Source organism: Amblyomma maculatum, chromosome 9 (genome assembly GCF_055883805.1).
Source record: "Amblyomma maculatum isolate TAMU_Amacu chromosome 9, ASM5588380v1, whole genome shotgun sequence".
In the NCBI taxonomy this organism is placed as follows: domain Eukaryota; kingdom Metazoa; phylum Arthropoda; class Arachnida; order Ixodida; family Ixodidae; genus Amblyomma; species Amblyomma maculatum.
Genome location: NC_139352.1, coordinates 116775615 through 116787843, shown reverse-complemented (window position 1 = coordinate 116787843; position 12229 = coordinate 116775615). Strand labels below are relative to the sequence as shown.

The following is a 12229-nucleotide window of genomic DNA, read 5'->3' as shown; positions in this document are numbered from 1 at the left end:
AGGAGGCGTTGACGTGATGGACAGTCTCCTCTGAAGATCTGCTTGTTTGCGACGGATTCCCCAACAATTCCATTGCAATAACCATGTAGGAGAGTCCGTAGCAAAAATGTCATGTGGTTTCGCGCTAATGCCTGCCATTTTTAAACTGAAAAGTACGCGGAACTGGAGATGATGTGTGCCCAATTTCGGATTCTTGATTAGGAGAAGCCTGTGATATTCCCAAGAGTGGCAGCATACGCTTGATCACCTCGGCGGTGACCAGTTCGATAATGTGCGTGAGCTGGTTTCATTGTAAGTGTAGCGTATGCGAACGTTCTTTCGCAAGATTCATTTGTGCACCGCGTTGCGTATCACTGAGAGATTCAGCGTGAGCCCGATGTACGCGCACTTGCTTTGGTGCCGTCGCGGTATGCTCAGAAACTGTGGTTAGGGATGAGGTGGCGTTCCTTTGACTATTGCTATCAGATTGTGTAGAGGATTTATGCGCGTCTTGCCGTTTAGTTTTACGTTCATTGTCTCGTGTCTTTGGCAACGTCTGACTTTGTAGGGGAGGGAAATCTTGATTATCAAGCACAGTTGCCTCCGAGGTTGATTGCTGTATGCTGACAGGGCTGTTGTCGCCGTCGTCGCCGCCGTTGGGTTACCACGTAGAATCTCGGCTTGTTGTTTGCGCTCTTTTCGTCGCTACACTCGTATACGGCGGAAGATGTCATTCCTCAAGGTTCTTGTGGCCTGCTGCCGAGCAGGACACCTTGTGTCTGTGGCTACATGCGGACCTCTGCAATTGCGGCAGAGTGGTTCTGTCGGACAAACCTCGAGGTTTCCATGCGCGAGGCGACCGCAATACGAGCATCGTCGTTGGTCGACTAATGGACACGAATTTGCCCTGTGTCCGATTTTGTGACAGGTCTCACATATGACAGACTTCGGGTGATAAGGTGTCACCGGAAGGAGTATGCTGTACAGATGAATTGTGCGGGGAAGTCTGGAGCCCTCAAACGTGATTAGAGCTGTTCCGTTCTTGCCCATAGGCCTGGCGTTTATTATCCTGCACGAGTAGCACTTGAGGTTTGCCATGAGCTGTTCGCTTGTTAACCCGTTGGCGCGATAAATGACCCCGCGGATGTGGCCGGGACGTATGATTTCATAAGCTTGAATAGGTGTATCCTTTCCAGCAATGACGAGAGACTGCAGTCCAATAAGGTGGTCTCTGGCATGTACATGCGATATGTCGACTGCAAACTGATTGCTTCGCTCAAGTGGCCGTACTTAAAATCCAGAGTGAAAATTGATTTTTCGAAGCTCATTGGCAACAGCTTCGGGCAGCCAGTGTGCGGGGAGTGTGCCTAGTTGTCCAGGTGAGGTTAGCTTAATTATCACAGTGTATTTAACACTGATTGGATCGGCGGCTGTGGCTTTGGTCTTTCGTCTAACCAACTGCCAATCATCTTCAGCATGTTCATTATCAGCCAAGTGATAGTTTCCACCCATTGTGGTGACTATGGGCGCTGAGGCAACGCCTTGCGCTCGATAATGCGCGTCCGCGAAGCGAGCGTTTGCAGTTGTCTGCGAGTGGCCATGGTTTAAGCCGTGTCGTGTGTTCACAAAGCGAGTGCTTTATTGAGCTATCTGCGAGGTGCTTAACCACATCCTAGGTTGGTTGGCAAATTTCGAAAACGGAAAAGTGCAAGATCCTACCTGAGCAGGGGTGTTTCCCGGCTTGTTCTCCATGGAAAGAACAGAGAAAGGGTTGGAGACAGGTATCGTCGCAACCACTGGGCTGGATTCGTGATCCGTCATGTTTTCGTCTGCGTCCAGCACGGCGTCAGGTTGGGCCGCGTTATCTGTGCCACTGCATAGCGATGTTGCCGCGGCGTCTTACCGGGGCTGCTGTGGAGCCACGTTGGCGTCTTCGGCGGTAGGCGTATCCGATGCATCCTGATGGTTTCCTGGCGTAGTCTTCGACGCGGAAGTTCTGAAACCGTCGTTATCGGGTGGCGGGGAACACGATAGGGGTGGCCCATCCATTTTCGGGAGCCTAGCCCAAAAACGTCCGGACCAAAAAGCTTCAAAGTGTCGGAGCGATGCGAACGTGCGTCTGCTCGAGACGGCTGCTTGCAGCGCCCCCCCCCCCCCCCCCCCCCCCCCCAAGAAACTCTTTATTTGCGGCTGACGCGCCCGCAAAAGAACTAAGCAACTCGGCGGCGGCGATACCAACAAACGGGCTCGTCGGTCGTCGGACAAAGAATGCCCATCACACTCGTCAACGCTCAATTTAAAGGCTGCACAGAACAATCTAGATAACGTCGCAAACAGCTACCAGCATGGGCTGGAACATTGTGGAAAGACACCCGAGTGGCCGGAACCTTCGAGACAGATCTCGGTGCATCTTGCGCTACAACGAAACTGATAAAGGTGTGACTCGCGACATCGAGCATTAACAAAGATTACGGAACTGATACGCGATCCAGAATCAGAGTATACCGGCGGCTGTTAAAAAACAACAAATACAGTTTTGAAGGTTTCGCGGCAATACTGTCGCCCTGCCTATTTATCCTATATGCTGAGTGCATCATGATGCACTCAGCATATAGAAGGCTGGTCTGAACGAGTCTTCAGCTGGAGTGAAGATTTCTGGGAAACGTATCAACAACCTTAGATATGCGGATGATACCACTTTAATGGCAGAAAGTGAAGTGGAAGTCAAGGGACTTCTGATGCGCTTACAAGAAGAGAGTGAGAAGTTTGGGCTTAAACTCAACATTAAAAAGACAAAGATCATGCGTCTTGCCCTATCATGTCCTGGTGCATCAGGGGAGAAGAAGTGGAAGCTGTGACAGATTTTCTCTTCTTGGGCGCCAAGACTACCCCGGAAGGAGACTGCAGCCATGAAATTTGGAGACGCCTGCTTCTGGGAAAGAGGGTCGTGGCTAGCCTTGACCGCCTACTAAAGAGCAGAGACATTACACTGCCAACCAAGATCCGTATAACTCGTGTTATCATCTTTCCAGTTGTGATGGATGGATGTGAGAGTTGGACTGTGATGGAGGCCGACTGCCGAAGAATGGACGCATTTGATTTGTGGTGCTGGCGGAGACTCCTGTGAGTTCCTTGGACGGCCAGAAGATCAAATCAGTCGATATTGTCGACCATAAACCCTGACTGCTCATTGGAGGGTCAAATTCTAAAGTTAAAGCTCAGCTACTTTGGTCATCTGATCAGAAGAGAGGAGTCGCTGGAGAAAGATTTGATGTTGGGAAAGGTTGAGGGTCACCGTAGAAGGGGCAGGCAGCGAACGCGATGGTTAGATAGCATCCTCGAGGCGTTGCAAATGACGTTACGTGATGTTAGGAAGGTAGTGAGAGATCAGAAAGCGTGGCGGTATATGGTCCATAGGGGCACGAAGAGTCGGACACTACTCAACGACTGAACTGAACTGAACTGAAGAAGCAACTGTTGTGTACTTTCCTCTAGAACGATATCAGTAAGCTGCTAGTCATAACCTATCAGTACCTGTCAAATGCGCTCCATCTTAGTCTTATCCTCCTAGTTATTTTTCATTCATGGTCCAGATCTGCGGTTACTACCTTTGTTCTGTAGACACAATCGCCTTCCATTTCCAGTGCTCCGCTACCGATTGCAAACTGCTGTTCCTTCACGAGGCTGTTGAACATTACCTTAGCTCTGTGAGTATTTATTCTACACCTAAGTTTTGCTTTTCCTGTCTAGGTCATCTACCATTCTTTATAAATAATCTCCTGACTACTTAACGAGGAAATGGCATCGCGAATTGCAGACCACCGAGGCATTCTTGATTAACTTTGATCCCTAACTGTTCCCATTCAATGCCTCGAAATGCTTCCTCTAAGAAAGTTGTGAACAGTATTGGGGACATCGCTTCTTCTTGTCTAGCAGATTTCTTCATGGGAAATTTGTTGCTTTCATTATGCTGATACAGCGCTGCTGTGCAGCCACTATGGACGTTGTCCAGTACTTTCAAATATGGCTCATACACACCCTCATTTCGCATTGTCTGTATGACTGCCGAGGTTTCGACTGAGTGCAATGCTTTTTAGTAATAAAAAATGCTATGTATGAGGGCTGGTTAGATTCTGAACATTTTTCTGTCACCTGTTTGTTATTATGCATATCAGCAATAATAGAGTCTATTTTCTTAAACCTGGCTTGGTACTTTTATTGATTTGGTTAATTCAGATCATCCTCCCTTTAATACATCTTCATAATTAACTTTTACTTTTTGCGTACTCGTCGTCTTCATTCTCCTTTGTCGCCTTCCTGTTCCCCTTTGCTCTCGTACTATTCCTCGAGCGCCTGAACCCGTCAGGATTTTCCTTTTTTTCCGCCTGAACAGAGGCACCACACACCTACACACTCCGGCACACGTCAGGGCAGTTAAACGTGATGAGGGCGGATGCGGTATACGCTGCGCTGTCCAAATGGGCGAGAGAGGTAATGGGCAGATTAGAGTGCATGGCACGACAGAGTGAAAAGTTTATATAGGTTTCCTCGGCCCCTAATTTAGTTCTACTTCAGCCCTTGATGCTCTATAAAGCGCTGAATAGCCGCCGCTCGGTAGGCACGTTTAAACTTTAATCGTCCCTCAGAAATACAAGCAGTGAAGCGGCATATAAACAGGACAGTTTAAAGCCTGCCTTTGGAAAAGGGTTTTTCTCAACAGCATCTTGCCGCGAAATAGAATGAGACCGCAAGCGTTGAAAATGGGGGCGGAGCAGCTGCTGTAGCTTTATCCGGCGCTTCTCTTTTTAGAATGCGAAAGAATGAAAGTGTTCATTTTATCGTCTCACTACTGGAGGACCTTAACATTATTGATGGTCCTGCCATTATTTCTTTTCGCTATTAATTTGCTGACTGCGGCGGCATCGCCTGGAAATACCTAGTGATATGCGTGCAAGAAATGTTCCGCCAACATCAACACAAAGTAAGACGTTTCCGCTCACCAGGGCAGTACTGAAAATCGGCATACTGCTCTCACCTCCTTTCTTTCTTGATTCAGTTCTCAGTGGTCGAGCATATTTTCAGACACTGTCATGGTTTAGAGCTCCGCTTTGTTGTTACACATGTTAAGTGCGAATAATGTTCTGCAATAGCTGATAGTTTCAAACAACAGAATGCTCAAAATCGTGAAATACTATTCCGCATGCAGCTAAGAAGCGCAAAAGAGGACGATCTAAATTCCAAATTAGTTTCTTATAAAGCTTGAATGCAACTAGTTATAAAGATCGATTACCAATCAGGTTTTTATGTATGGGCTACCTATGTCACAAGGCTGTTCACTCAGGCCACTCTAAAATTTCAGTACCAGCTATTTGGGGCTGCAGCATAGCTAAAGAGGAAGAAAACAAAGTGACTCGCAGATGTGTTCAGCACCGTCAGATGCTGAATGACAGTTGGTGCGAGCAGTTGTGAAATCGCATCAAGTTTATCAAGCCCGATTTCTGCATTTGACAAGGGTACAATGGGATCGCCTTGAAACTATAAATTTAGATGCGATGAAGGTCATCACCTGCCTTCCTCGTATCCTACCAATTGCGGCGCTCCTAGAAAACGCACAACTGAACACAATAGATGAACTGGTGCAACAACGACGCGATGCTCGCAGGCTTAAGGTCACCCTCTGTCACGCCACGTGGGCTCTGAGGGCTTATGCTTCGTCACATTCAATTCTACCGCCACAACTGCCAGATCTCGCCCCTCTACCCCCCTCTGCCGTTTTGTACAACTCAGTGATACCAAGCCAACTGATTTACGACGGCCGAGAACACCGAAATCAACATTGTCACTTCGTGACCGAACTATGGAACAAGACGCCGCTTGCCACAAGGCTCCATCACAATTTACGTCGTTGCAAGCATCCAAGACTGCGAAGTGGAACTGCAGTTTACTGCCCTAGCAAGTCTTCACTGAATAAGACATCAAAATTTCAATTACCGGAACCTTCATCTTTTTGTGCGGAACTGATTGCTGTGACAGAGGCACTTCGCTGCGTGACCGCCAATCCCATGCTTTCCACGGCCCGTATTGTCATACGCAGTGATGCCCTCCAGGTGACAAAGCACCTTATGGCGCATTCTGTTTGGGGGACGAGAGCAGACGCGACGAGCATTGCAGGGCAATATAGGAGCACCCCCAATGAGGGCGTAACTGTCCTCGCACGGGTAAGGTCCTTTTATAATTTTTAAGCTAGCGACAACTGCCGCGCGCCACCTAGAAGGATCCCAGAGCAGACGACGTCCGTTTTAAATCGCGGCATTCGTTAGTTGAAATCTTATCTTCACATGCAAGGCAATAAAAGCTACGGACTGCTTCTTGCGACAACCAACGTGTCAATTGTGTTTATTTGCTGCGAGCTGGTGCAAAAGCGACATTATACAGCGGGGCATGGACTGTGCGATGTCCCCACATAAACTTGAATCATCACGCATATTGATGTGTCATATGCATTTTCAGTCTGCCTTTGAGCCTCAGTGCAGTGCTCAATGAAAAAGCATCTAAATAATTAGAGAGATCTTACGTGATGCGCTGGCGCATTGGCCCAGTTATGAGGGCACTTTGCTTCGCTTCAGATTTGTTTACTCTATCTGACGCTTCTCTTATGTAAGTTTGCAGTTTTGTTTTGTGTAAAGAAACATCACCACTTACTGAAACATTTTGCTTCATATCCGAGTGTGAGAAACTTGTGAGCAAAGATTTCACAGCTGTGTGCAATATATGCTTCGATATATGAATATATATTTTATTTGATGGACAGTAGGAGTGGCTATGCATTGTTTGCTTTGAAATGCGGAGTAATGAAGGATTATTTACATTTGCAGTGTACAAAATACATTTTAAAAAATTGTATAAAATAAAAATTAGGCGATTCTTCCATGTGAGCGAAAGAATATGAAATGGTGCTGACACTGAGCCCTAGGACATTTAAATAAGTTCAAAAAATGTAAGAACATATAATTTCCACGCTGTTACAGCAGTGAAGAAAAGACCATGTATTTTGCTCATCAGCCTTTGCACCAGGCATTCCAATATTAGCACAGAGGCATTGGGGGTAGAGAGGGGAGAGGCACTGCCTAATGCTATTTGCAGCAACATGCATTCTAATGCTTCGGCTGCCGCATTTCTGTGAGCTTTGAACGTTTCCCAAAAGCAGATCATTTTTCCTTCTCACAAGAATTGAGATCTTGGTTCTCAAAAATATAGCAAGGAGGGTGTCTGAAATGCAGTGGCATCTGGGGAAGCAATTACCTAAGTCCAGTGTACTTTGAATCGTGCTGTGAAGCTTGGATAAAGAGATAAGGTTTGTTATCTGGCGATCCTCATTTAAGCGCAAGCGCACATAACTTTAAACAGTCTCGATCAAATGCAATTCAGGTAATGCAACAGTTAGTGCCGGCTTATCCTTGTTGTAGCACTTCAGCATTGTAAGCTTCTTGCCCTCTGAGCTTGTGATAGCTTCATGACAACTTGGCAGGAGTTTGTCTTTTTAATTGTGCGACTACATAGCCGGGAAGGTGCTCCAGAGATTCATGCTCTACATTTTCAAAATCGAGAGGTAAGATGGATGAACAACATATATTTTGCTTTCATCTGGTTTGTTCTCAGCCATGCCAGTTAAGATAAAAGCAGTCTTCTTCGGCGTACCTTACATCCCTACTTCGCCACAGAAACTAGGCCATTGTAGAAGAACGAAGTGTGCCCTTAAATTCAAGTACACGGGGCACAGGGTTATTGCACATGGGTGTTGAGAAAAAAACTAACTGATTTATAGGAAGGGAAAGGTGCGGTAACTGTCCCACTTGTTTTTTTGTGGAAACCTCAACCGCGCCATAAGGGAAGGGATGAAGGTGGGAGTGAAAGTGGAAAGAGAAAGAGGAGCCGTAGTGGAGGGCTACGGAGTAATTTCGACCAGCTGCGGATCTTTAACGTGCGCTGACATCGCACAGCACACGGACGCCTCTTAGTTTCGCCTCCATCAAAACGCAGCCGCCGAGGTCGGGTTCGAACCCGGGTACTCCGGTACAGTAGTCGGGCGTCTTACCACTGCACTGCCCTGGCGGGGCAAGGTGTTGAGAAAAGGTTCTCTATGGCATCTTGCCCAGGTCTCTCTTGCTCTCTTCTCTTGCTTGCTTGCTTCTCTTGCTCTTGAGCAGGTTTCCTCAAGAGCAGGAACTTGAAGTCGTATTTTTCAAAAAACAGTGCCTGCAAAAGCAACACGGATGTTGTTGCTAGTATCACACCGGTTTGCACTGGCTTCCAGAGAGCTCTTTTCTCATCTCCATAGAAATTTTCTCAAAACGTGTAATTGTTTCTTCAAGAAAGTGAATGGAATTTCCATACTCAACATCATCGAAATGGGTCAAAGCCAGTTTTGTTGTTCTAGAAGTCAGGAGTCGGAACCATCAAAACATTATCCCTAGAAACCATACAGTCATAAAGACTGACTTGTCTAGAGTTCCCTTATTTAGAAGCAACCGTAATACAGCAGCAGTATCACTGCTGACTGGGCTGAACGCAGGCCCCACCTTCATTTTATCGTAATGACTGGGGTCGACTGAAGAAGTCTTGAGGTGGGGTACTAGCTTTAGCTCCGCATTGCTGTCAATCTCAACTAGCTTCTTGATGGGCTTCATGAATGCTTTTTCCGGGAGGTTTCGTTTCTTCACTACTTCTTTTGGCACATATATCTTCTGTCCCTTGGCTAAGTGGCTCCTCATGTTCTTAAGGAGATGAGGAACGTCAGCCATGAAGAAAAGCTGCCTAGATTCATCAAATGGATGCGGACAACAGGTTTTCGGTCTGCTGTGTTTTCCTACAACTTTACCGAACAGTTTCCACACAGCTTGGTTTCCGCCTCCCATGTCTGTCACTACGATGTCTACTTTCAGGGAAATTGCCTCACATGCGTTTATACTGAGTATTTTTATATCCTTAACTGTTTTGGCATAAATGAGTTACCAAATAAATGATAAAGCAACTGTTTGCTTCCAGCGAGTTATGCCACCAAGCATAAATGCCAGTCCATGAGTGGCAAACAGTCAGGCGGCAGTGTTCCATCGGGAAGAGGAATAGTTGAGGCTCCAAGCACTGTGCGTGAAGTTGGATTGTACACCAAGCCTGGTGTAAGCTGCATCTCGTCAAGCAATAAAGTAGCGTGCCATTCTTCAGGTAACATTATGCTCACCTGTGCAGAGGAACGGTTTAGCTGGTGGATTATTAACAGTGCTGCTGTATTAACAATGTAGGTGAATGATCATGTACTTACCTTTAGTGTGGTAGACTCCATGATCTCCTTTAGTAAACCTGGTGCTAACGTGTACCTTTTCAAGCAACGGTGTAGGGTTCGTTCTGTTGGCTGAGATTGTCCAAGCTCTCTTACCGCTTCATAGCCACGTGCTCTGCATAAAAGTCTCACTTTCAGAGCCTTTATAACAGTTTTCTTGGTCCATCGGGTTCCCTTCATAGTTGCCATCTTCAGGCATTTAATTTGATCTTCGTTTAAATACTTCTTCAGGCCTGCGACAAGGTGCTTATTCGCAGTTCCTGCAGTTGCTGCTTCTGGGCCATTCAAAGCTTTCGTCGCGTTGCCTGTAGCCCATTTTTAAGCTGCGCTATGTTCACCTTTAGAGCTGCTTGTACTGATTGGGCTGCAAGAGCAACCAGAAGTTTTATTCAAAGGAGTTATAATTATACATTTAAGTAAAGCATTGCTGGCAGCAAATGAATTGCATGAAAGAAGAGCAACAACAGAGAAACATATTGGGCAAACACACAGATTTGATAATAATGCATATTTCAATAATGTCGAATTTTGCGCTTGTTGGTTCATACTTCCAAGCTGTAGCGCACACAAGACGAGGAACTGAGAACAAGAGGACAAACACAGCGCTACTGTGTGCGTGTGTCCTCTTGTTCTCAGTCCCTCGTCTTGAGTGGGCTACAGCTTGAAATCATATTTCTTCGCCTCTGTTATTTTCGTGAAGTTCAGTTCCTGTGCACCAATAACCTGTAAATCAACGCTGTTAACATGTTTTGCTTCCTGCGAAATAATAAATTTGCAGCATAAAAACTTAACTTATAAGTAAAGGTTCTACCAGCTTGCATAGTTAGGTACAGAAGAAGCATTGGATGATGTCATACCACGAAAAGCAAAGAAAAACGTTTCACTCACCAGCTTCCGTACCAGCCAGCTGGAATGTGGCGGCCATCTCGGAGTCTGGTTTCACGTCAAGAATGTCTGTGTGGAGCAGATGAGAACATAAGCCACCATGTAGAGAGGCATTAATATCTCACATGGGGAAAATACACACAAGGTGCTACATGCTTTGGCCCACATAAGATGTTTGCCTCAGAGCGTGGGCTATGAACACAGCTTAATGAGGCATAGAAGCAAGTTCGCGGCATAGATTAGAAGTGAATAACTATTGACAAGTACAGAATATAAAACTTTCTTATCTCTCGGCTGTCTGTACATGTGGTGTCTGCATGTAAATACATGGACAGCATGAAGGCCTTAATATGAGCAGACGGAAAAACAAGAGTGCATGGACGGGAGAAGTTCACCATTTTCAGTGCCCACTGGCTGAGATGTGACGTGCATCTGCATGTTTTGCTTGCCTATGGGGACATCTTTACAGGACACATCACAAATGATAACCGAAGCATAGGTTTTATTGCCGGTATCAATTTGACTTGAAGGCTGGAGATCTAATTCAAGAACATTGGTCGGAAATGAACAGCATGTATTCGTGGCTTTACAGCTGGCAGGTGCAAAAAAATACTTGGTGTCGCAAATGGTCTTAGCTTTTTTTCACCGGTGTTTTTCAGAATAATTGGCTTGAATTGCTCTTCCGGAATGTGGTCCTATAAAAGAGAATGCAGGGGCTTTTTTACAGGTAAAATTCCGAAGAAAAACACAGAAGGCTAATTTGTGATTTTTAATAGGTAGCCGAGCACACTGGACCACCGCAGCGGCGAACACACAAAGTGTGTCGCACTACGTTACTTACCCATAGTGTATACTATATTTATTTTTTTACCTGCCGTTTCCTTCCTCTCTATCGATCACCTCTTTGACTTCGTCTACCGCTTCCTCATTATTCCTTTATTTCTGCCGCCTCAATTCAGGTACTTCAGATATCAGATAGCAGGTACCGGGGCTGGAAAATCTTTTTCTTGCCCTTTTAATATATATGAAAATACTACTACTACTTACCTCGCATAGTCGTACAGTTGGCGAAAGGTCAAATTCTTTCCGTCCGATTCTATGCAGCCGCACTTGTCTTCTGGTCCGGTTCTGTTTCCCGCGAAGGATGCAGAATAGCTTCTTGCCGTCCTCCGTCCGGTTTCGGCACCCAACCGTACAACAACAATGTATTTCGGCCCTTACAGAACGAGATTATCAAAGCACTGTGCATGTGCTGACATCACTCAGAGCTAAAGAGCGAAAAATGAAATGAATTCGACGAAAACAAAAAGGTTGCGGCGCGTAAGCAGAGCAGGTGAAACTGCGACAGCTGTCCGCTCTGTCTACGAGCGCTCTCCGCCCCGCGCGCGGGAACTTTCATGGCGGCATAGGGTCACATGTCACGGATGAGCCAATCGCTGGCGCCGTCGGTTGGGTCAAAACCTTTCCATACTTTAAAAATATTTACCCACGGGAACGCTCCTTGCTTGTCGAGAGCAGCGTGCCACTACCATGTGACCGCACGTCTTTCCCCAGCATTATCTGCCTGCCCGTAGTGGAGGCAGTTGCATCCCGAGGAGAGGCCAACGCTCAATGAAGAACCGCTTGTTTTGTATGCCTTTGTTCTCACATCGCGGCGATCTGCCTCCTTTGGCCCTTTCGACACCAGCAGCAACTCTCAAACATGCATACAGCCCCTGAGCAATGCTTTCCGCTCGCCGAGCGCCGACGCTTTGCAGCCGCCATTTTGAGCTTCGCCGACTCAAGACAGAGAAAAAAGAAGATGGCGGATATGATGCTTAATGCCATCTGACTTCCTCTACACTCGCTTTAGAGAGCAGACGAGAGCGTAGTCGGGTGTTCTTAGTGGAGGAAAAGCCCTCCTCCTCTACTATTGGAGGAAAAGTGGAGGAAAAGCCCTCCTCAAGGATTGAATAAATAAATAAAAATAAATATTGGAAGCCAGTGATTCTACTCCTGCTCTCCGATTGGAGGGCGCCCGCTTGTCTT

At 46.4% G+C, this 12229-nt stretch overlaps 1 protein-coding gene across 1 annotated transcript; it reads right to left on the bottom strand.

Moving 5' to 3' along the window:
* Positions 1-9028: 9028 nt before the first annotated feature.
* Positions 9029-11046, bottom strand: LOC146180214 (uncharacterized). Its single transcript, XM_084580351.1, is given in 5 exon segments — positions 9029-9217; positions 9299-9576; positions 9579-9680; positions 10205-10270; positions 11043-11046. Coding segments are annotated over 5 exon segments (639 nt in total).
* Between the last annotated feature and the right edge of the window lie 1183 nt (positions 11047-12229).